We start from the raw sequence: 26,273 nt of genomic DNA on the forward strand, positions 1-26,273 counted from the left end.
GCCTTGACCCCTGAAAAGACTGTCACATCCAATCATAAACTGATGTGAACCAGGCACATTCAAAATCATTTTCTTAAAAAAAAAAAAATATATATCTCCTTTATATCTTATGGCTGTAAAGACAAGAGGTTTGTGAAGGAAAAATGAGCAGCAGATTCTGCCAGAGATTTTTTTTTTTGGTCTCATTTACTTATTCATTCTTTATTTTGACTGTTCATCATTTATTCTTTATTCATATTGTTTGTCATCAAAACAGAGTTATAAACCGCATGACTGATGGTACCTGAATCATATATTCAGGGGTTTTCTGTGTTTAATGGTGATATCCCAAAGTTTTCAACTTCTCATGACATGACTGATCACTGAAAGACATGCAGTGGTCTGTACCAGATCTTCTCATATTAATCAAACATGAATCTTCTTACATGATTTTTTTTTCTTCTTCAAAGCCTTCCCAGGTTCCCCCCACAAACATATATGAAATTTTCCTCAAAGCTCATAACCATTGTTAAGAAGACCTTTAGTGTCCGACTGAAAGACATACAGTGGTCTGTACCTAATCTTCTCATATTAATCACATGCACACAGGTATTCTCCTACTGTACTGAGACCACTGTTTTACTGTAGTTTGTCTTTTATTCATGTCATTGGCTATTCAAAATTTTACTTTCCCTGCTGTGATCGTGAGTAATGATGTGCATGTTAAATATTACATGTATTATGTGACTGAGTGGGAAGTGTGATTAAATTATTACTGCATATGCTTATCACATATTTCTAAATTGGTTACTTTTATGTGAAGGTATGTGATGTTTTATCTTACTCAAAGTAGATGAATATGAATATGAAATTTTCTTCCTAAAATTACGTTTAAGTAACATACTTACCGTGGCCCACTAGTGCAGACTCCGGCAGGGGTCTGATTCCTGTCCTGTGCAAACTACTACCCGCTTATGCGGAGAAAGCCAAAGTAGCTATGGCCAATAACCTCCCGAAGTAGGTTACCTCCCCTTTGCATCCCTGACCAGCGCCCTCTTTTGACGGCAATTCGCCACAACCAGCACAGCGTGCAGGGAGAACAGAAAGTGGGGAGGAATGGGAGGGTTTTAAATGTGGGTCACGGTAAGTATGTTACTTAAATGTAATTTTAGCAAGAAAATTTCCTTTTAATTACACATACTTAACCATGACCAACTAGTGCAGAATGGCACGACAAGGTGGGGGGCTCACCTGTTCTGTCTGTGCACTGCAATGGCCTGTTGTGCGACCACTGCAGAGGCGATGGCTCTTGAGCCATCATCCCTTAAGCAAGAGACGTCCCTCAAGTAGAATTAAATGAAGATAGCAGGGTTTTTCCAGAAAGCAGCCTCCATGATGTCTTATAGCCGTGCTGAGTGGGCACAGACAAAGGAAGAGGACCATGCTCGGACTTTGTGAGCTCTGGCTGAGGGGGCATGTGCTAAGGGGTCTGTTTGAGTAGGTGAGTTGGTGATACCACTCGCCAGGGGCAATGCGGATTGGAGATAGGGTGTACTGCATCAGCTACGGATGCTGGTGCAGGCAAAGAAGACTGAGGCCTGCAGCTGTATAGTGGGAGTGGTCTGTGGACCACAGCTGTGCTTATAAATGTAGCGCAAAGAGAATCAGGTCAGTATGTTGAATCCACACTTTGCTGAGAGGCCTTCCAATCAAAGGAAGGGAAAGAAACATGTACCCTGTGGGGTTGTCTCACCTGAGTGCGATTGAGCCTCAATGCAAGGACGTGCACATGTGGCTTGATCTGATGATTCTACATCAGTTATGGGCTGATTGGGAAAGTGATATATGTGTTTGAAGGAAACTGTGGCATCAGATAGAGGTAGCCCACCACGCAGTGGAGAAGGCAGAGGGTTAGCGTTGTAGATGGAGCCTGAGGTAGAGGCCCCAGTGTCATATCATATCACATCAATGTGAAGGCCTTCAGGCCTGTAAGGCCCCCCACCCGCTTGAAATGGGGGGAAGTGACAGCCCCCATAATTGTATAGAGAGATTTTCATAATCTAATAGTGCACAAGGCTTATTAAAGATTAATGAAATGAGTTTTGTATTTTAATTTTTGAAAGTGAGTGTCAACACGATTTTTATAAGTATTCACTGTGTCCGCCGGTCAATTGTGATCGTGCCTTAATATGAGCTCGATCGCCCAATCGGGCCAAGTAGTTTTGTGACCTGTTGTGATTCATCACTGGACACAAAACGAGAGCACCAAAGAATGCATAGACAAAAAATAGGAAAAAAATTAACCGTATGCAGAGCACAGGAGCAGGAGTCAAGATAGCTGCCAGAAAAAGACGGCGCTAGTCAGGGATACAAACAGAAGGTAACCTACTTCGGGAGGTTATTGGCCGTAGCTACTTTTGTTTTCTCTGCACAGGCAGGTACTAGTTTGCACAGGACAGGAATCGGACCCCTGCTGGAGTTTGCACTAGTGGGTCATGGTTAAGTATGTGTAATTAAATTTGTTATGTGTACAATGTGTAACTACATCAAAACTTTACTTTTGTTTGTGTATCTCTATTGATTTTCTGCATTGTTTTTAGCTTTAGGTAGATTTATTAGTGTGTGTGTGTGTGTGTGTGTGTGTGTGTGTGTGTGTGTGTGTGTGTGTGTGTATGTGTGATGTACCTTTTTTGTTCTGTGAATGGGTAGTGAACGGTTTTATCTCATTTTCATTATCTTTAAAATGTACATATCTGGGTTTTTTTCAGTAAAGTATGGTGAGCCTGCTCTTGAAATTCAAGAGAGGAACTGCGCTATGTAAGCTTCCACATTATTATTAATCAAAGATGAATCTTCTTGCATGATTTTTTTTCTTCAAAACCTTTCTCCCACAAAGATATATAAAAATTTTCCTCAGAGGTCATAACCATTGTCAGAAGACTTACAGGTGACTGAATGTTCTACACAAAACTATTTTCCTGACTTCCTGCATAGCTTCAAATTCAATGGATGGCACACATGGTTTCATCATGCAAAGAAAAAACAAAACAAAACAGAGGACACAGATCCTCTTTTCCTTTAAAGGATCTATCTTCCAGGACAATGAGCAGCACAGGATTTTTGGCCCATAAACTTAATAATAAACTGGTCACTTTATAATAATAATAAAAGCATTTTCTGGTGCAAACTCTCATTAGAATGGGCTTTAAACACTTTACATAAAACAAAACATACACAATAGTGCACAATAATAGACCTCTGCACATGAAAAAACAACACATATATGCGCATCTCTTCACCAAAACAATACTACATATTGCAGATTTGAACAATCACTCACAGACACACACACACACACACACACAGTGACACGCTTAATCGATGTTACGAGACAAATCAAAGTGCTTTCACACCAGTCACTCACCCACACGCATAACTGATTCAGAGGGATGAGAGACAACATGTAAACAGAAAGCTGGAGAAACAGTAGACCAGGAAGAGGGAGGGGAGAGGTACTATTTAGGAGAAAAGGTAGGTTTTAAGGCCAAGATTTGAAAAGAGTTGAATGTCAACTTTGAACGCTTGTGCAAAACACCATTCATCTTAGTAGGTTTTAAGGCCAAGATTTGAAAAGAGTTGAATGTAAACTTCCAACGTTTGTGCAAACACCATTCATCATTACCTTTGCCTCCTCAAAACAGTAACGGTTGGGGTTGGTGTCCATTCTCCGTCGCACCAGCTCCATGATCTGACAGTCTACATTCACAGGGTTATGTGCTCCCGGTGCAAGGAATTCTCTGTTGAACCACAGTGACTCAGAGACCAGGTATGTATTGAATGACCGTGATTTATGGATAAAATGTTTATCAAATAGCACAATGACACACAGATGATTCAGTTTTAGTTTTTCTCTGTGTTATGACTCAGCTAACATTTGGTTATGAATTTGTTCATTCACCAGACAGACTTGTCTATATGTCCGTTATGTTTCAGAAAAGATATGTAACTTTTCTCTCACTCACTTTCTCTCTCTATATATGTAAGCATGTGTTCATTTGTAAGAGCATGGATAAAATAGCAGTTGTGATTTCATTTATTGTGTGTGTATATATCAACAAAATATTCTCTTGTTTGATTAACCTGCCTTAACCTCTGCCTCTATTCCCCACAGCAGACATCATGGCACACATCTTGATGATGACCCTCCCCAACCCCTCCTCCGCCCCCCCCACTCCTATAAAAAAAACACACAAAAACAACACACATGTGAAACAACAATACTTACGAGAATATCTCATGTACTTTTTTGTTGATTTCCCTCATTGGTAATCCTTTCAGCTCTTGACATGCCAGCCAGAATCTGTTCAAGGAAACAAAACAAAAAAAACAAAAACAACAACCACTGAAGTGATGATGCTTCTTTATAACAAACTGTAATCAACTGGAACAAACTGGATTTGTCAGAACCATGCAAAATTAGTTCACCCAACACCTGGAAAAAAAATGCAAGTGTTTACGTGTTTTCCATGTAAATGAAATCCCAAGGCTGGCAGCTTACTTGAGGTTTTCCCCGCTGAACTCTTTGTCCAGGAATCTGGAGAACTGGTCCTGACCCACAGGATCTTGAAGGAGCTCTTCTATGGAGAAAGCCCATCGCTTGACTCGCCTCTGAGGGATCTCCCGTATATTTCTGGAAACCACAGATGGGGAAAAAATATAAACAACAAGAAGACTGCCATAACACTGGCTGAACCAAAAGTGGCTAAGCTTTTGTGGCTCATGAACAAAAATAAATAAGCAAAAATGCTAAAATCTACCACCACCACCACCAAAAGCAAGGAATAAATCATCTGATTATCTTTTCTATCAGTTCTAAATATTTCAATATACACATTCCTAAAAATACTGGTACAAGCTGACCCTTTCAATGCCTATTTCAGCTGACGTCCTGCACAGTTTTCAGTTTCAGTAGCTCAAGGAGGCGTCACTGCGTTCAGACAAATCCATATACGCTACACCACATCTGCCAAGCAGATGCCTGACCAGCAGCGTAACCCAATGCGCTTAGTCAGGCCTTGAAAACCCCCCAAAAAACAACAAACAAAAAAACAAAACAACAACTACTACTATTAATAATATGTATAAGGTGCAAAAACTTGATGAAGTCAACTTTTAGCGTATTAAAAAAAAAAAAAAAAAGAAACAAAGAAAAAAAGAAGAAGAAATTTTCTATCTAAAATTACGTTTAAATAACATACTTACCGTGACCCAACTAGTGCAGACTCCGGTAGGGGTCTGACATTCCTGTCCAGTGCAAACTACTATTCGCCTATGCGGAGAAAATGAAAGCAACTACGGCCGATAATCTCCCGGAAGTAGGTAACCTCCCCTTTGTCCCGCTGGCTAGCGCCCTCTTTTGACGGCAATATGCCATCACCGGCGCAGCGAGCAGGGAGAACAGGAAGCAGGAAGGACGGGAGGGTCTTAAATTTGGGTCACGGTAAGTATGTTATTTAAGGTGGACCACGGCATAGGTTTTTCACCAAAAATCATTAAAAAACGTGTTTTGGGATTATACTTGTATTTGGTCAAACAATGTCTCTTCTTTGCATTTCTGTCAACCATTTTGCTCAATTTGACCGATTTCATTGCAAATAAAATCATTTTCTGACCTGGGTGTGTGTGAAGTTTGAGCGAATGTGACAAAAAACTCGAAGTTTGCATCGATTTGGACAGCCTGGTGCTCGCGATCTGGTTTGGAAACCCCATCTTGTTTGGTATCAGTGTGAAGGTCATTCACCGGTCTGTCTTCTCATTGCCATTTCCTGTGGAAAATTCCACTCACGGAAACACACGAAGAGCAAATCCGAAGGAACCCGAGAGGCATTTTTTAGGGGTTGTGGCTGAGTCGAGGTTTCTGATTGGCTTGTTGGAGTAAAAAAATAGCCCATTGGCCCAATCGGTCATGTGACTTTTTCCAAGATGGCGTCTGTTTTCATCACGGTTTCAATCGACACACCAGTTGCCTAAGATTTTGATCGAAATTTTCTACTAAAAGTCACGGACAATGCCAAGACACGCTGGAAAGAAGTTTAGGACTGTCTTTGCATTCGGCAAAAAGAAGAGAAAGCGAAAGATTACAACACAAGCTGAAAAAAAGTCTGCCGAAACAGCGACCGACTTAGCGGTGCCTTCGACATCGACCGGCGTCAGTGAAAGCACACCGCTTCTCAGTTCGAAGAGAAAATTGGACGTTTTCACAAGAAAACGTGTGTACGGGTGACAGTGACTCCAGTTCAGACGAAGAACCACCGTCAAAAAAAAGTGCATCAGTTCCCGAAGTACAACTTCGCTCGGGACAGCCACAGTCCTCACAGAACATCATCGTTGATGTGTCAACATTGGACTGCTTGGTGTCGTCAGTTCATTGTGGAAAATGCATATCAAAGGTTTGTGGAAAATAATATAATAGTCTACAGATATATAATATTTAATAAATATAATATAGTATTCTATTTTATTTCAGGAGTTTTTGTTTTGTTTCATAGCAAAAAAAAAAAAAAAAAAAAGAAGAAAAAAAGCCATCTGAATACCTTTCTTCTTTTTTTGTGAGCCCATTGATTTACTTCTTTTTTTTTTCATCTTTTTTTTTCAAGTTCTTTGATTTTTGTTTTCAGAGGCAGTTTTTATTTTTCTCAAGTATTGAAATACTTTTCCAAGTAATATTTCTGTGGATTTTTACTGAGTCTGACATACTGTCAGTGTGTGTGTATGTGTGTGTGTGTAAAAAAAACTGTCAGTCTGAGTCTCTTTATTCTCTCTATTTCTCTCTCTCTCTCATTCTTTCTCTTGTACCTTCAATTCTCACACATTTGATTTTTTTTTCCAGGTCTCTGTATTTGAAGATGAGACAAAGAGGATGGGGTCAGCATGCAGTCTGGAGGTGAGGTGTGTTTCCTGTGGCGCTGTGATTCCAGGGACACAGACCATGACATCGCTGAAGACGGGGACTGTCTACACAGGTTTTGACATCAACCGTCGCCTTGTTGCTGCTGCTTCTGCAACTGGGATTGGCTACACCCAGCTATGCCGTTTTTTTGGTATGGTGAATATGCCACGACCCATGCACCATAAAACATGGCTTCACTGCCTCCGTACAGTCCACTCTGCTGTGGCAGTCTGCGTTCAGCGATACAATAAGGGATCTACCGCCCTTCTGGATGTGCTTGCTGAACTGGATCTTGTGGCTGGGAGCAATGCAGAGATGTTTGCAGAGAAATCAGATATGCTCAGGGTCAAAACAGCAACCAGAAAATCCTCTGACAGAGCAAAACAAAAGAGGAAAAAAATTGAAACTGTGAGACGTCAGGAACGTGAACATCGACGGGCAGATGAGGGAGAAGTATACGCCCCAGGAGCATTTTGAACAATCAAGTAACTGAAAAAAACCTCTCTCTCACCACTTAGTGATATTGGCCAAGTGCTATTTTCCTGTGTATTATTTTTTTAATGTGTAACTATGGGTTGCAGTTTGTGAGTTCTCAACACAATCTTTGAAGGCGTTTTTCTCAAAAGTTGATTTTCTGCTGCAGGTGCATCAGTGGCCCACGTGTAACAATTGATACAGTGAAAATATTATCATAAAATTAGGCACACTGATGTAAAAATGTGTGCTGAGTGCAATGAACATAGTTAGAACTCTCTACCTCTAGTAGTTTTTTTCATAGCAAGTGACTAAAGCATACAAACGTGAATGCATAATTTTATGCGTTTTTGACAAGACAGAGAACAATGCTTGTGGGACAATGGGCATCTGCTTTTGTGATCATTGCACTAAATGATGTCAAAACAAACTGTGGAAATGATGAGAATCATTATGTAATGCATGTGTTCAGTGCTGCAAATGGGCCAAATAACCGTGTGTATTTTTATGATAAAATTATCATATCTTCATATCTGTTTGACTTATAATCTTCAAACTTAGCACAGATGTCTATATTAACATCCTGAGTATGTGTACCAAATTTCATGCAGATATCTTTAGTAGTTCCTGAGAAACAAAAATTAGCTAAAAATGACGCAGTGGTCCACCTTAAACGTAATTTTAGATAGAAAATTTCCTTTTAATCACACATACTTAACCGTGACCCAACTAGTGCAGAATAGCAGGACAAGGTGGAGGGCTTGCCTGTTCTACTGTCTGTGTGCTGTGATGGTCTGTTGTGCAACTACCACAGAAGCGATGCCTCTTGAGCCATCATCCCGCAAGCATGCGACGTCTCTCAGGTAGAAGTCAATGAAGGTGGCAGGGTTTTTGCAGTAGGCAGCATCCATGTCTTGCAGCCGTGTTGAGTGCGCTAAGGCAAGAGAAGAGGACCATGCTCTGACTTCATGTGCTCTGGCTGAGGAGGCATCAAGTTTCAATCCTTCTGTTCTATCGCCAGTGCGCTGCAATGACCTGTTGTGTGACCACTGCAGAGGCAACGCCTGTTGAGTCATCATCCCTAAAGCGACAGATGTCCCTCAAGTAGAATCTGATGAAGGTAGAGTGTACTGTGTCACATGAGGATACTGGTGCGGGCAAAGAAAACAGGTCCGCAGCTGTATTGTGGGAGAGGTCTGTAGACCACAGCTGTGCTGATAAATGTAGCGCAAAGAAAATCGGGTCGGTGTGTTGAATCCACACTTTACTGGGAGCCCTTCGAATCAAAGGAAGGGAAGGAAACACTTACCCTATTGAGTTGTCTCACTTGAGCGCGGTTGAGCGTCAATGCAAGGAGGTGCACATGTGGTTTGATCTGATGATTCAACATCGGTTGTGGGCCAATAGTGGAAGTGATATATGTGTTTGAAGGGAACTGGGGCACGAGACAGAGGTAGGCCACCATGTTGGGCTTGCCTTAGGCATGACAGCCAGATGTGTAGAGCTCCTCCATGAGTGCTGACAGACGATGGGCGCTCCCCCCACCACTTTTCTGTCATTGCCAAAAAAAGACAGCACTGGTATGTTGCCTATGCATAGAAAGGCAGACATTTGGCAACAAGAGACTTGATGTCCCTGGCGTCTCTGGGACAGGGTTGTGTAATTGCCCAGGTAGGTACCATCATGAAGGGGCATATGGAAGGCTTGGTGGCTTCTCTACCTGAGTGTGGCATGTTGGAGCAACCTGCAGAAATTTGTCGGCAGTCAATGGCTGGGTTGGATCAGGCTGTGGAAGTGCACTTCATGTGCCCGCAGGTCACTGAGTCATTCTGTGGTGGAATTCCTAATGGAAGAGGGTTTCCATGGGGAAAATTTTTGCTGAAGGTTCTTTAGTGAGAAAGGGGACCGGATCCATGACAGGCCTCTGGCTGTGTGTGGTGCGCACTAAGTCTGGGATGGAGCAGGGCAGGGGCAGGGAGGAAAGTGGCTCTAGATGTGTTGTATTGGCCATTTACATCAATCACTGACATGCGTTTTCAGTATGGCCAACAGTAAAGTGAGAGCTGTATTATCAGCGGTTTCTGAATTGCAAAGGGAAATCATTTGCAGCTTAGTCTTTCATGAAGGAGTATGTCTCTCAGACCAGAAGTCAAATTGCACTGGGACTTAGTGCTGTAGCCTTGACTATGTCTCCCAGACTAGGGGGCTAACTAGCCTTTGGGATCCGTCCCTGTGGTGAATCCTAAGGCCCTCTTGATCGAGGGACTGGGGATGCAACTTGGGCAAAACACTCTCTACTATAAATTGTATAATAAAATTCCAGCCCGAATAATCGGGGCAGCAGTTGCCTCCTCTGCTGATCTGATGGTCAATGTCGTACACGACTGATTATCATATACTGGTCCTAGGAGGACACCAGTCAGCATGGGTAAATCAGGAAACAGCTGCTGTGTGCTTGAGGGATGAAGGTGCCCACCATGGAGGTTATGTTGAAATATAAGGAAGCCGGAAGGAGTTGACGGGGTCTTGTGGTGCAACCATGTGTCTGAAAGACGTGGTGCTTGCTTCCGAAGTGACAACAAAGTCATCCACTGACAGGCCCTTGACTGAAGGCTGGGGCTCCATGATGGGATAGTAAAAATAAATAAATAAAAAAAAGAAAAGAAAAAAAAGAAGACAATGATGATAAATAAGCAAATAAATGTAAAAGTCCTGCACAAAGTATTGTCAAAGTGCCTATTAGACGTCCACTGACATCTTGTATTTATTCCAATGTTTCCATTATCGGGGTTCTGTTCAATGCATATAAACATGCTCAGAGCAGTTTGATGTGTCTGCTTTAGAAAAATACTATTCAAATGAGCATGGAAGACCCTTTACTTTTCAATGATTTGCTAACTGAACCTTGTGGAGTGAGTTTGGAAAGGGAGTTTGCCTCATATGCAAAAAGGGCATCAGGAACTTTGTCCAGCAAAGACTGTGGTCCCAGTCAGCAGATTCACACGACTTAGCATTCGGTGCACATGATTATGGATAGAAGTATAATGGAAATATAGAGATGGATCTCTTTTCTCTGATCATTTGTTGGAACACGAATGGTATGACATCAACAATGATGAACATGACAACATTTGACAACTGGTCAGTTTCATCTATCATAGCAGGCATAATTTTTGAGCAGGTGATAGTAACAAACAATGCAAAAACTCTCACAGTGTGCGATCTTGTTCCCAAAGCTCTGTGTTGTCAGCTATCCAAGGACTGCAAGGTTCAGGACTTGTAAAGAAGGCATCATATTCTGCATATTGCTCGAAGTAGGATATGAAACTGAAACACACACATCACTCTGTCATCTTATCAGTGGGGTAGAATCATGTATCTATCAGCACATGCAAACAGCAACATTCTCTGTTTAATCACTGCTAAATTGCAACAGAATATACTTGGACTTGATCGATCAATATATCAATATGACAGCAATACAGCCGATAACAGGACAGACATATTTTTACATATGAAAATGTGCATACATAACAATTAAAATGTCACCACATGAATCCTTGCACAGACAATCCAACAGGTTAGCTTCACACAGACTATAACAATACAGCAGAAGTAAAACAAATGAACAATATTTACTATTACTACTGTTATGACTGTTAGTATTAAACCATCATCATCTTCATGAGCACTTCACGTTTCTATTTAAAAAAAAAAAATTAAAAAAAAGGGAGCCAAACTCACTCAAGAGTTCTAAAAAGAAAAAGAGAAAAAGTGAACAAAAAAGATTAAGTGATAAAGCAAACAAACAGCCAACTAGATATTCTAATTCAAACCCAGCCCTTCCAGATCACAGCTATGACACTGGTACTCAGATCAGCAAATTACAATTACCAAAGCATGTACATGTGATGTCCATGGGTGCAACTCACAGCAAATCAAAACGCCTATGGTTTATAAATAGAATGGATTGAACCATCCTGTAGCCCACCACATCATAGCTTGAGCTGATTGTGACATGCAAGCGGCTATCATTGTACTCCCAAACTTTAGTAAGCAAGAAAGCCAAAAGAGCATCATTCTGTGTTGTACTGCCACTGATTGTTCCAGGAAACCCTCAAAGGCAGAGCGAGAGAAAGGAATCACATTTGATCAGTTATTATGTTTGTTTGTTTTTACAATGTCTGAAGAAGGTGGCAGAATAGATAAGATGCTAATCTGCCAATACAGTGTCCGTGGGGTGTCCATTTGATTCCCACTCTCGCCCTTTCTGCCAAGTTTGACTGGAAAATCAAACCGAGCATATAATAAGGTGATAAACACTTGGCACACTGAAAAGGAACCCATGGCAACAAAAGTGTTGAACTCTGGCAAAATTCTGTAGAAGAAATCCATTCAGATTGGTAACATTTTGTTTTCTTTGCATTCATTTTCTTCTTCTGAGTTCTTTTCTGATCATCATCATAGTTTTAGTATTGCTGCTCTTGAGTTTTATTTGTAGTTGCTCTTGTGTCAGTTTTCATGTTGTCTGCTTTGTGGAGTAAAAGAAAATGTGTTTTCTTTGTCTTATTACTATTATTACTATCATTACAGTGATATCGTTGTTCTTGGGCTTAATAAGTTGTTGCTCTTGTACACTTCCCAAGACTGAAACACATTCAACAAATGTGCAATCAAAAATTTCAACTGGAAAAAACAAGAAGAAAGGATTTCAATGGTGCTTAGTGAATCATTCAATTGGATATCTTATATCCATAAACAGACGCAGATAAACTAAAAAGGAAATTTTCTATCTAAAATTACGTTTAAATAACATACTTACTGTGACCCAACTAGTGCAGACTCCGGCAAGGGTCTGACATTCCTGTCCAGTGCAAACTACTATCCGCCTATGTGGAGAAAATGAAACTACGGCCGATAACTTCCCGGAAGTAGTAACCACCCCTTTGTCGCGCTGGCTAGCGCCCTCTTTTGACAGCAATATGCCATCACCGGCGCAGCGAGCAGGGAGAACAGGAAGCGGTGAGGACAGGAGGGTCTTAAATTTGGGTCACGGTAAGTATGTTATTTAAACGTAATTTTAGATAGAAAATTTCCTTTTAATCACACATACTTAACCATGACCCAACTAGTGCAGAATAGCACGACAAGGTGGAGGGCTCGCCTGTTCTACTGTCTGTGTGCTGTGATGGCCTGTTGTGCAACTACCACAGAAGCGATGCCTCTTGAGCCATCATCCCGCAGGCGTGCGACGTCTCTCTGGTAGAAGTCGATGAGCCATCATCCCTAAAGCGATAGATGTCCCTCAAGTAGAATTCGATGAAAGTAGAGTGTACTGTGTCACCTGAGGATATTGGTGTGGAAAAGAAGACAGAGGTCCACAGCTGTATTGTGGGAGATGTATGTGGACCACAGCTGTGCTGATAAATGTAGCGCAAAGAAAATTGGGTCGGTGTGTTGAATCCACACTTTACTGAGAGCCCTTCGAACCAAAGGAAGGGAAGGAAACAGGTACCCTTACAGGGTTGTCTCATTTGAGCATGACTGAGCGTCGATGCAAGAAGGTGACATGTGGTTTGATCTGATGATTCAACATCAGATGTGGGCCGATAGTGGAAGTGATATATGTGTTTGAAGGAAACTGGGGCATGAGACAGAGGTAAGCCACTATGTTGGGCTTGCCTTAGGCATGACAGCCAGATCTGTAGAGCTTCTCCATGAGAGCTGACAGGCGATGGGCGCTCCCCTCAACACTTTTCTGTCATTGCCAAAAAAATACAGCACTGGTATGTTGCCTATGCATAGAAGGGCAGACATTTGGCAACAAAAGACTTGATGTCCCTGGTGTCTCTGGGACAGGGTTGTGTAATTGCCCAGGTAGGTACCATCACGAAGGGGCATACAGGCTTGGTGGGTTCTCTACCTGAGTGTGGCATGTTGGAGCAACCTGCAGAAATTTGTCGGCAGTCAATGGCTGGGTTGGATCAGGCTGTGGAAGTGCACTTCATGTGCCCGCAGGTCACTGAATTTCATTCTGTGGTGGAATTCCTAATGGAAGAGGGTTTCCATGGGGAAAGTTTTTGCTGAAGGTTCTTTAGTGAGAAAGGGGACCGGATCCATGACAGGCCTCTGGCTGCGTGTGGTGCGCACTGCGTCTGGGATGGAGCGGGGCGGGGCAGTGAGGTAAGTGGCTCAAGATGTGTTGTACTGGCCATTTACATCAAAGCACTGATCTGACATATGTTTTCAGTATGGCCAACTGCAAAGTGAGAGCAGCATTATCAGTGGTTTCTTAATTGCAAAGGGAAATCATGTGCATCTTAGTCTTTCATGAAGGACTATGTCTCTCACACTAGAAGTCAAATTGCACTGGGACTTAGTGCTGTAGCCTTGGGCCTAACTAGCCTTTGGGATCCGTCCCAATGATGAGTCCTAAGGCCCTCTTGATCGAGGGACTGGGGATGCAACTTGGGCAAAACACTCTTTACTATAAATTGTATAATCGAAGTTGCCTCCTCTGCTGTTCTGATGGTGAATGTCGTAAACGACTGATTATCATATACTGGTCCTAGGAGGACCCCGGTCAGCATGGGTAAATCAGGAAACAGCTGCTGTGTGCTTGAGGGATGAAGGTGTCCACCATGCAGGTTATGCTGAAATGTAAGGAAGCCGGAAGGAGATGACGGGGTCTTGTGGTGCAACCGTGTGTCTGAAAGACATGGTGCTTGCTTCCAAAGTGACAACAAAGTCATCTTCTGACAGGCCCTTGACTGAAGGTTGGGGGCTCCATGATGGGATAGCCTGCCTAGGCTAGAAATCCCTGGAAGTGTCTCACTGGAAAGACTGCTTGAGAAGGAATGCCCATCTGTAACCACAGCAGTGGTTGTGTGTTGAGGCTGAAAGGATTGGGCAGGGAAGACCAAGTGCAGAAAGTGCTTTCAAACGCCGATTGTTTGAGACGTCAATGCTGGATCTCTGTTCAAGCAAGGTGATGGGGCGAACTGATGTGCTTGAATGCAGCATCTGCCGTGCTGGTATGAGTGGGCAGAAATGTACGCCCCTGTGGCTAATGGACAGTTCATTGTGCTTTGTGAGACACATCCGTCCTCGTCAATATGCCTTTCTCCCAAATGTAGAGGAAAACAATTATGACCCAGACCTTCTGCTACTAGAGAGGAGTGGAAGAGATGGGCTTAGGGTGATTGTCTCCTGCCCAGTGGGCAGTTTTTGGGTCCGCTAAAACTTGGAAGGCAAAGATAGACACCCCTTCATGGGAGGGCTGGCTAGGATGCAGGGCCCGTGTGGAGCTGTTGTCACAACCACAGTGGTGCAAACCAAGGGTTGTTGTAGGCAAGGGGGGAAGAAGGGATGCCTTACAAACTTGAAAGGAATGAAGGGCATGCGTGTCCAGAGTGGCACCTCTAAGTTGGACTGCCTCATCCCTCCTTGTGCCAAGTTAGGGCATCTCCAGCCCTATGGGTGATTGTTGCAGGCAAATGAGTTGGGTTGCCTTGTCCCTCCTTGCACCAAGAGAGGGCATTCTTAGCCCTGTGGGTGGGAAGGGGGTGTGTGTGGGTCCCTAAGGACCAGCCACTACTAAAATGTGAAGGAGCATACATTCAGGTGTGAATGAGGCAGTTTTGTCTGTGAGTGCAGCCGTCCTCTGAAAGCAAGGTAGGGATGAATTTATGAAAATGAATACATATATCTGCAAAAGGATTATAAACTTCCATCAACTCAAGTGATGATGTCAGAAATATGCCAATGACAAGAGATCGAGACACAAGAAATAAGCGGCTGTATAAGCATACGTGTAGCGTGCACAGATATACCCAAGTAAATGGGTAAGCGTGCATAATCAGTAATGGAAAGGAATCTGTGTATGCACCTATATATGAGATGTACATACACATATGAATAAAGTGCCAGTACATAGACGCAGAGTTCTGGGCACTGTGAACAGAAGGACACAAATACAAGTGTGCCTATATTGCTATGTAGGGAATCTCAATGAATAGATGTCAATGAACAGAGATAGAAATATAATTGTACATGTTAATATGAAAGTCATATGAACCTATCCCATAAGCACACACACATGTGTATACCGAGGGATATGTATACATCTATAAGTGAAAGCAGAAATGTGTATGAATGTAGCAAGATATCTCATAGATATATATATATATATATGTGTGTGTGTGTGTGTGTGTGTATATATATATGTATATATATATATATTTTGTGTGTGTGTGTGTGTGTTATATATATATATATACATACATATATATATATATATATATATATTTCGTGGTTGTTGATTGTGATAATAAATAAAAAAGAATAGAAGGGGAAGTATTGTGATTTATTTCCTGTCATTGTGTATAACAAGAAGAGAATGGTAATAGGACTGGTTGCCTGGCTGTGTGCCTGTGTAGGGGGATGAAGAACCCAAAAGTTCAGTTGCCAATAGCCTGAGAAACAGTAAGAAAGGTGCAGTTGCTGTGCAAAGTTGTGTCAAGTCCATGAATGGGCATCAGGACCCAATGAGAAATCGAAGAAACATCGCTGGTGGACAGCACGGGGGGCAAGAGTGACGTGCTGTGTCAGTTACAAATGTGGAGTTGCCTCCCTTGGCGCCGATATTCAGCGAAAAGGATGGTGTCTTTAGAGCACATATCCCCCTGGTGTGACGTTTCCTCGCTGTAGAGGGAGGTGTGTCATGCTGCGTGTGAGAGTCCGTGATTCGATGCCACCGTAACCGATACAGGTAAATACGGCCACAAGGGGAATAATTATAATGTCCCTTGGTACCGTGGGCATCCCTACCCGAATCGGTTGCCATCGGACGCGAGACGGTCGGGACATGTGGCATGACAGCGCCGCAAGCCAGTGTTATGGACGTAGTGGACAAGGGGGTGGCAAGTCCATCGGCTTGCCGTGGGATATGCATCCCCCTGTAGGTGAACGGCGGTCCAATCTCGCGAATAGTTCCTGCGAGAGGACCGACGTTCAACTGTTGTGTGTTGACGGATAAAGGGATAGACAAGATCGGCCCGAGCACTGCCAAGTGGCAGGATCGAGTTATCAAGAGGCACTCCGATGTGGAATTGTCGATATTAGTCTGGGAAACAGTGGAGATATGCAGTGGGGCAGAAAAAACCGGCACTGCCGAAGTTCAATGGGCTGTGCACACATCTGCTCTGTAGGCAAGGGGCGGAGCAGGCACTAGGTGTGGCACCAGTGCATAATTGCTGCAGCAAGTTAACAATGGGTTGCTGGTTGTTTGGCTGAGCAGCTTGCTGAGACGCCATTAGTGGATGGAAAACAGCAGCAACCGGCGGTGTGGCAGATGGGGTCATCACTGCAAAGCTTGAAGGGACCGTGCGCGCACCCGCACTGTTGGTGAGGGGCCGTGCTGGTAAGGAAGTAACTGTGGCGGTCACCGGCAAGGGTGCTGAAGCAGAAGTTGTCTCCCTTGGATTGGAAAATCGGGACAAGGGGAGGGTGCACGCGCATGGGCGAGCGTGTCCCCCAGTGGTCCACCTTCCTCCCTACCCCTGGGGAGGGCATCCCTAAGCGCCTCAGTAACCATAGGATCCTAGACATAAGAGGCATGCCGCGTGGGGGGCGTGTGAGCCAGTGTCATGGCCGCCGCCACGGATGCATCGCACATAGGGCCCAGTCTAGCGTGCGGATCCAAAGCCAGTGTATGGTGTTGTTTTTCCAAAGGGAAAACAATGCCACAAACAGGAATTTTGAAAAAATATCTTGCATGGTGTACATGCATGTGAATTTTTTTCCAGTGCAAGTCAGAGAGAGAGAGAGAGAGAGAGTTTTCTATTCAGCTTGTGTGTTGAGTGAGAGAAAGAGAAAAGAGAGAGAGAAAAAGGGAAAGAGAGGAGAGAGAGACAGATATACAGAAAGACTGAGAGAGAGAGAGAGGGATGGATTGACTTCAATCAACCATGATTTAATTTTTAGCATTCTGTCAAGCCATTCTCTTCTCAAAGCCTCTTCACTATCGGGTTTACAAATGACGGACATGGACAAACACTTAGGTATTCGGCAAACAACATATAACAGCCAATAAGCTTTTTTTCTCCTCCTTCATAAAACAGACCTCCTTTGATGAAAGTCTAAAAAACAGATTTCCATCTCCAGACAGAAGTGTTGCACCCATGAATGTCAGCAACTAATAATTTGCATAATAATGAGGTTCCAGTCCAGCTCCTAATATTTTCAGTTTCATTTTGAACTGACTGGCATCTGAATTTGTAATGCTTAAGGGTATTTGATTAAAAAAAACCAACACCACCACTTAATGTGACTGCTTATCATAATAAGTAGAAAAGACTCAAACCATTCTGTAACTTTGGATATTTTCACCCGTCGTTTTTCAATCTTTGTCCGTAAATCATCAATCTGAAATTTAAAAACAATGTAAAGCATTCTGTTAGTGAACATCTAATAGATATAACACTAATTAAAAGGAAACAGAAGATGTGGATGAAAAGCAGACCATTGTTACCAACTGAACCACTGAACCACAGTATTATATGTACAAAATACGCATGAAACCTAATGCTATGGGCTGAACTAGTCTATCCTGCTTGCAAATATCAACACTATTTATCACAGGTTAAACTGGCATCATGGTAACGTCCTTTTCAAACAGTTGCCACCAAAATGAAAGTAATTACCATGAAGGCAATTAACCTCACTAATAAAATACTTCATAAATAACCTTTAACATTGGTTTGATTACATCAGTCGGATTCCATTGTAAGATCAGACTGTGGTAACTACAAACAAAGCAATGAACAGGAAATTAAATTTTCCAAATAAACATTTTGTATTCAAACTTATACAACATAAATAACAAAAATCATGTGTTGAATTGGTCTACTTTTCAATCCGTTGGCCATAAATAATACTTCAACAAAAATCACCTTCATCATGTTTGGCCAGATGATGAATAACTAAAAAAAAGCAACATATACTATTGCTAGATCAGACTGGTAACAAGAGTTAACTTGAAGGCAATTAACCTGATTCATAAAATACAATATAAATCACCTCTAACATTAGTTAAATTGGTCTGGGTACCACTGCAAGACCAGATTGTGGTAACATAAGAGAAAGCAATGAACATGGAAATTAAATTTTCAAAACAGTTTGTAAACAAACTCACATAACATAAATCACCTGAATCATGTGCTGAATTGGTTTAGTTTATAATTCTTAGGCCAGAAAACAATATTGAAACAAATCATCTTCATCATGTTAGACCAGATGATGGCAACTAAAAGAAAAGCGATAAATACAAAATCGAATGTTATGAACTACTGACTAGTGACAATTGTACCTAAGAAAATAAAACATGAACTGCCTTTTCCAGGGGTTAAATGGGGTTTCCTCACCATTGTTAGCCCAGACAATGGCAACTAAACATACACACACCACACAAGAAAAAGAAAAAAAGAAAAAGAAAAAGCAGCAATAGGGTTCCCCTGACCCCACCGCTGTCCATTGTGAAGCCTCACATAAGGCTATAACTTATTCATGTTTGTGAACTGGAAGCCAGAGTACAAACAGAAAAGGCTGCAACTGCCAGTGGCACTCACCTCAAGTTTTAAAAGCTCAATCGGGTTGTGAAGGTCTGCCTCTGATACACTGGGGCTTATTCTTCCACCTGGCACAGCGTAGCTGGGCTGCAAAGTACCAGCAATTTCCCCATTGTATTTTCTTTTTCTTCCCTCATCTCCTCTCAAAACACTGTAACACTTACCATGAGAAAAATGTCAAAATGATTTGCAGCCTAAAATTAGTTGCAACTTTTATACAGGTAGCCTCTATGAGACATGGGGCAGGGGATGGGGAAAGGAAGGGTCCCCTTGGTGACTGAGCGTCATATCCAATCAATGACTGTTGAAAGCGTACAGCCATGTTTGTTTGGATTAACAGGTCTTGCTTTCCTTTCCCTTTCTTTCTGCCTCCAAAAGCACAAAGTAGAAAAGGAAAGCAGCAAACCATGATATGACTGCTCTGAACATATGCAGTCTCACTTTGCAAGGCATTACAATTAAGTGGAATTAACACACCAACGAACATTAGTTTTTTAGTAAAGCCAACAATGAATCGCACACACACAAAAAATACTCTAGTTTCTAAAATGACAAGTTTATACCATGCACTACACCTACCCTGCTCATCTTTGAATGTCTGTTCATCCGACATGCCTTTTTGATGTCCACCTCTGTTGTATTGACACAGCCTGGCTGTAAGAAGTAGGTGACATAACAATACCATCATTAGTACACACTACATTCACAGCCAGAAAAGCTTCCAACAATTTTTTTTAAGCACAACGCACATTTGAAAATGACAGAGAGAGAGAGAGACAGAGACAGAGAGAGAGCAGATCAGCTCTTCCAGCTTTATGATTGCATAATATATCAGAATCAGAATAATTCTATCTCACTAAGAAAAATTAAAAAGTGTGGTGAAGTCTGTGATAAGTACAGATTATAAGCAGATCAATCAAATTTGGCAAACAACATACAACATAACACACACAACAATATTATAGCAAAACAAACCTGATAAAATGCCTTTCCACAATTCAATCAACACACAAACATACATAGTATGTGTGTATATGTATGACAGCTTTCAACCAGGAAATCAAAGTTACTTACCACAGGCCTATGCACATCCCAGAATGCTCGCTCTTGACTGTCTAGCACCTTGCGTTCCAGTTTGTCACGCTTTTTGTCCACCCTGCAATTTGTGATTAAGGTGAGAGGACAAGTGGTTATTTCTAAAGTGGAAGTCCTATTATAAAGCTTACAATAATTTCCAGCACACAAGGCAATACAGCGCATAAAGTGCACACCCTGAATTTAAAGAAAAAAATTATTCTGAATACGTGTAAGGTGCACACATCCAAGAAGCTTCATCTGCCAATTATCCTGAAAACTGAAAGAAGTAGTGCAGAATAAAGCCTCCACAACCTCACCCAGGGTTACAAGACCAATGACTATGAATAATAATGGATACTAAAGTAGTACACTATCCAGAAATCTGCTATAGGTTATAAAACAGATGGTTTTATACACAACACATTACATCAATGTCTACATATTAAAAATGTGACACTTACTTTGCTTGGGCCTCTGCCTGCATGAAGATGAATTCCCACTTGCGAGAGAACATCTTCTGCAACCGTGCCAAGTTCTCAGCTTCATAGTCCGCCAGTTCCAGCCGCTGCTTGTTCTGCATTGTCCGCTTGCACAAGTACACCGCTTTGAGAAAGACAAACAAGCTCAAATAAAATAATTCGAAAAAGTGCATAACAGTTTTTAATCTGTACAGCCTCAAGATTCTTCTTCATATTCTTCAAGTGGTCTGACAATACTGTGCTCCTGACCAACTGACATACAAGTGTGTGGTTCATCCGTCGGGATCGACGAGGACCATCTAGTCATCCTGGGGGTGGGTGGGTTGGGCTCTGTGGGTGCGCAGATGACTGGTCAGGCCAATCCGCACCCAGGAGGTTCTGACGCAGTGTGGACAGGGGATGGTGGCAGCTGTCGGGGACTTGCTGGCACTGCTTTTCCTGGCCTGTCTGCGTTGCTCTGCTGCAGCGATTCTGTTGGCCTCACAGGATTTGGCGCCTTTGTGGACTGCTGAACGCCACTTTGTTCTGTCCGTTGCATTCAGCTCCCATGTGTCGTGGCTGATGTTGAAGGCCTTCAGAGAAGCTTTCAGAGTGTCTTTGAAGCGCTTCTTTTGGCCTCCATGGGAGCGCTTGCCATGTTGGAGTTCGCCGTACAGCAGTTTCTTGGGGAGCCGGTGGTCTGGCATGTGAACTACATGGCCTGCCCAGCGCAGCTGGGCCTGCATCAAGATGGTGTAGATGCTGGGCAAGTTTGCACGAGAGAGCACATCTGTGTCAGGGATCTTCTCCAGTCGTCTTGACCTCGACATACAAGTACACAAGTTTCAGACCAGTTCCTAGTTTGTTTTCTTCAGAATGCTAATGAACAACAGGACTGAGACATATTGGGGTTACTGTAATTAAACTGCTGAATCTTTGAATACACTCAATCAATCTTGCTGATAATTTCTTTTATATTAATGAAAAGAAATTGTAACATATTTCGTGCAGTTCTTTTGAAAATCGATTATCATCTTCAGTTTATATTTGTTGACTGATTACAAGCAGTGACACATTGATTTGTCCATGTACAGCTTCGTTCCTCTTCCTCAGTGCTGCTGATCTCAGTTTTGTTATTTTGATAACGGTTAGCCACAAACTGAGAGTTCACCCATAATAGCATTTAGTGCTACCTAAAGTAAACCTAAAATTCCATTCTAAGTATTGGGTGATGATCATCCATTGTGATTACTGAGTGATCATAGTTCAGCCTGCTTCTTTTGCTATGAAAGAAACAATGTGAAAACAACATTTCTGGTTCAAAGACAAGATATCAATGCTATAGGTGAAGGACTGAACTTTCACCTTATGTAAATATTCGGACTTGGGAGGAGACTTCTGAGGAGAGAAGCGCCTGACTGAAAGTTACTCTAGCAGTCTGGTTGAAAAGTATAGCCTGCAATAATACTAATAAGCAGTTGACTAGTTTTGCATCCTGTGGTAAACCTGTGCTGTCAGTGTTTGACACATGAAGTGGCACAGGGGTTGAGCTTTATACTGGTTGCTACTGGTCAAGGGTTTTATTAAAATTCAGAACCTGAAGGGCATAACACTTTTTCACAAGATTTCTCCTGCCCTAGAAATGTGGCTTGTTTTCCCAAGACTTTTCCAGACTTTCATGACTGTACAAACCCTGTAATCAAACCACAGATCAGTACTGAAAGGGATGATACTAGGAGGGTGTCAAAGGCTCTTAAGAAAAGGTGCAACACACAGTCCAAATGTTGTATTTTCCCCTTCCCCTTCTTCATAATCTGTACATAACTTTAGTTATCCATGCCTATGAACTCTGTCAATGGATCTGATTTTAAATAATGTAAAAAATGATCAATTAGTTTAATATGATACATTAAACATGACAGATTCATTCTCATCCAGCAACTTAATCCTTCCAGGTAACAGGTAAGAGCAGACAGTTGGTAGGGGTTAGGCTCTGAGACTGAGATGGACTGGTACATGTATACAGCACCCATCCAACTTCCACAGTTGTTACTTGTCAAGTTGTGTATGACCAGGTGTTTCCCTCACTTACCATAATCTGTATTTTCTGGCTCTCCTGATCTTGATGGCCAAAAACATGGGGTCTGAAACATAACATGTAACGAGGAGATCAACTTTAGGGTAATGAGATCAACTTTAGGGTGAAAAAAATCATCAGGAATAAACAACGACAAAAACAACAAAAAACAAAACAACAACACCCTTTTTATCCGCTGGCCGCTAAATTTCCCCCCCCTTCTTCTTGGTGTGTGTCCATATTATGTTAAAATACTGTGTCTTCAAATGTTGCAACATTTTCTATTATTTGTACAAAAAAAAAAAGAAGAAAAAAAAAAGAAAAAAAAAAAGAAGTATGTTTATACACACATACATATAATCACCTCCCTCCAACCACCAAAACTTTTACGTGTTTAAGTCTTGTACCAACCACTCCATGGCTGCTTGCCTGTGACTTCTTTCATGTCTTGCTTTATCAGAATATTTCAGCATGGATACCAACTAGCCAGCCTATTCAATTTACAGTACTGGTCCTGATCCACCATGGGAGAAAAAAAAAAAAATCTCAAGAATTTTCTACCCTTGCATGTGAAAAGGCCTACCTGGAACCTGTAGTATGTGCTGTCATTTTTGACAGTGAGCATGTGGTCATCGATGGGAAAAAAGTAGCCATGGGAAGCTATCAGCTGAGCAAGATGCAGTGCCTCTCCTGCACACACATTCACAACATGCAAGATAAGGACATCAGTTTTAACCCTTTCATTTGTGAAAGCAATTAAAGTTCTGTTAAAGACATAAACATGAATAGTAGGGCATAAGTATTATTGCTGAAAGCAATAAATCTGTTCAGTTCCTGTAAGTGGTCAGCTGACATACAGCACAAACTGTTGCCATGGTGCCTGTAAGCTGTGTCCACTGATGTCCTGTATATTTACATGTAGCAAGAGTTTTGACTGTAATCAAGACTAATCTTAGTAATAACCTGTTTTATTTTTATCTGTAAACAAGCATGTCATTTCCAGCTGTTTTTTGATTGCTTCGGTTTTGGATGCCATCCTGTGGTGGTAGAAATAAAACTTTTTTGTTGAAAAACAAAACAAAACAACAACAAAAAAATAAAAATCAAGTCTTCACTTTGAGAAGCCTGAATAGTTATAAACTTTGTATCCAAAGTAATTGTGAAACAAGCCCCCATTCAGAATCCTCATTCATTTTCCTTTACAAAAACATTAACTTTCTTCCTATATCTCTATAGTTTTTGTGCTTGAAATTTTTAAAATATTTATTGATTACCCCTGACTCCTCAAAATTCCACAGCAAAGAGAAAGCACTTTTTAAATTAAAAAACAAAACAATATTCTCTGGTACAAAACAGTAATAAACTTATGAACACATAAGCATAAATAGGGAAATCAGTTTAACCATTTAACCACCATCATTATTGAAAGCAATATGTTCCTCTTCTGAAGCGTATGATAATGATTTAAACACGAATGCCATGGCATCAATCTAACCATGATTGTTCTAAATAAAATCAATAAGTTTTCTCTTTTGAAAACATAAACATGAATAGCAGGATATCAGTTTATCCAGTATCATTCTTAAAAGCAATCAGTTCTCTCTTTTGAAGACAATAAACATGAACACTGAAAGGTACATAAAAAGAGAGACAGCAGCCTGAGGATGCATATATATCAGGACTTCTGATTATACATAAATATCTGTCGCTGATGGTTAGAAAACAGAAGACAAATTTATGCATATTAAATGATCAGGTTTCTATGACGATGAGTATGACATTCTAGTTGGGGTTTTTTCTCAGGAATATATACATAAACAGAGTAAAAATCATGCACCTGATGCAGGGATATTTGCTTCACAGAACAGTTGTTTCCCTTCACTTTCAGTATGTACCTCTTTCCCTCTCTTTCCACAGTCCTGTTGTCTTTGTTCTTTTTTTTTTTTCCCCTCTACCTTTTTATTGCAGTTTCCACTAAAACTCTAGTGTTCACTTCCTGGCCCAGAAACCTAGATAATTATGACTAGAAGGTATGCATGCCTTTGAATGTCTAGCAATACAGACTTGTTTATAATGTGCAGCATTGGACTTGGAGTGATCCTTGGATTTACAATACACCACTTTTAAAGAATTTCTTTCAATCTTTCATCAGTGCAGACAAAACCCATTTCTCTCTTTCTTTTCCCTTTTCTCTCACTATCTTCTTCACTATTGTGCTGTATTGTCTCTCACTCTTGATAAGGATTCAAGAAGACTGTCTTTACATCTTTCCAAATACAGGGTTTTTGATAAACTTATCAGCAGATACAGATGACACCAAGATAAGACTTCAGCTTACCAGGCTCCTTCACATCCAAGTTACGCATCATCCAAATGATGAGATCAGCCCCTGCAAAGGGATACCAATAACACAATCATGTCAACAATTAAACAAGAACAATTTTAACTGATAATAATAATAAAATAAAAAAAATAAAAAAATGGGGGTGTGGGTGTGGGGGGAAGACTATCTGAAATAAAACAAAAGGTCAAACTCTTCCTTTTAGTGAATGAATGTGTGGATGAGTACACATGTGTGCAATGTTAATTTCATGCATGTATTTAATCATTAGTATTTTACAACTTTTCAAAAGTCTTGTAGTTGTAATACAATACTCATACTTGCCACAAACAGACTGGAAAAGATTACAAAACAATGAGCAAACACACACACCAAAAAACAAAAACAAAACACCACACATAATTTCATTAAAATATGAACATGTGCATCAGCACATTAAGTGATGATGTAATACTCTATCATGTTAATTCAAAAGAAAAAGAAAAGAAAAAATATATAATATATAAAAAGGGACTGACCTGTAAAAACACTGGGCACTTTGGACATGAAGCTCTTGACTGTGCGCACTGGCACCCCTGTGCTCTCATCCTGCATCCGCTCAATTATACTCTCCATCTGCAACATTTTCAATTTGGAAAACTGTTTCAGAATCAACTGAAACCATCGGAAAAGGGTTACAGCTTATCTGCTTTGAATCGTCAATTTTCAGAGTTTAAAACAAACTGAAAATGATTTTAAGTAACTTGTTTCATCACATTGTCAGTTTTATCACTATTGTTAATGATAAACAAAAGAAAATTCTTTCAATAAGATAAAATAAATGCACTCAGTTGACAAATTTTAGGTGCAGCAGCACAAAAAACTTTTAACAGAAATAACAAAAGCATATTCAATATTGATATTGTTTAATTTTATTCTGAGCAAAGCATTTAATTTTCAACACAAATATAACACTTACAGCTCTTAATGTAAAACATTAATTATACAAATATGTAGATCTATGTCTTCAGAACAGAAACATTAACACCATTCACTGTTTGGAGCACTGACACAGAACACTAATTGGTTTCCCTACCCACCCACAAAAAAACAATATTTCTATGCAGTAATAAAGTTAAAACAAAATCCCCAAACTAAACACTTTAACAGTTACCCTCCCTGCACATCCCAAAACAAAACCAATAATTTTCATTCTCCCGATGCCCCTTCTTAGTTCCATGCAGTTTCAATGGAAATACTGTGTCTCAAGCTGCACATTCTCAATACCCCATTGATACAGAGCCACACCCAC

At 41.1% G+C, this 26,273-nt stretch overlaps 1 protein-coding gene across 2 annotated transcripts in view; it reads right to left on the minus strand.

Moving 5' to 3' along the window:
* LOC143281119 (regulator of G-protein signaling 7-like) overlaps positions 1-26,273 on the minus strand; it is a 44,987-nt gene that overhangs the window by 15,168 nt on the left and 3,546 nt on the right. For both annotated transcript variants that reach the window (XM_076586098.1, XM_076586097.1), the window contains exons 2-14: positions 25,501-25,597; positions 24,980-25,030; positions 23,225-23,331; positions 22,657-22,708; positions 20,568-20,709; positions 20,104-20,185; positions 19,609-19,683; positions 19,030-19,116; positions 17,766-17,827; positions 10,616-10,729; positions 4,538-4,669; positions 4,265-4,339; positions 3,662-3,776 (exon numbers count right to left, since the gene is read on the minus strand). In XM_076586098.1, the coding sequence (XP_076442213.1) occupies positions 3,662-3,776; positions 4,265-4,339; positions 4,538-4,669; positions 10,616-10,729; positions 17,766-17,827; positions 19,030-19,116; positions 19,609-19,683; positions 20,104-20,185; positions 20,568-20,709; positions 22,657-22,708; positions 23,225-23,331; positions 24,980-25,030; positions 25,501-25,597 (1,191 nt within the window). The remainder of the gene's footprint in view (positions 1-3,661; positions 3,777-4,264; positions 4,340-4,537; positions 4,670-10,615; positions 10,730-17,765; positions 17,828-19,029; positions 19,117-19,608; positions 19,684-20,103; positions 20,186-20,567; positions 20,710-22,656; positions 22,709-23,224; positions 23,332-24,979; positions 25,031-25,500; positions 25,598-26,273) is intronic.

This window comes from Babylonia areolata, chromosome 4 (assembly GCF_041734735.1).
Source record: "Babylonia areolata isolate BAREFJ2019XMU chromosome 4, ASM4173473v1, whole genome shotgun sequence".
Classification (NCBI taxonomy): Eukaryota; Metazoa; Mollusca; class Gastropoda; order Neogastropoda; family Buccinidae; genus Babylonia; species Babylonia areolata.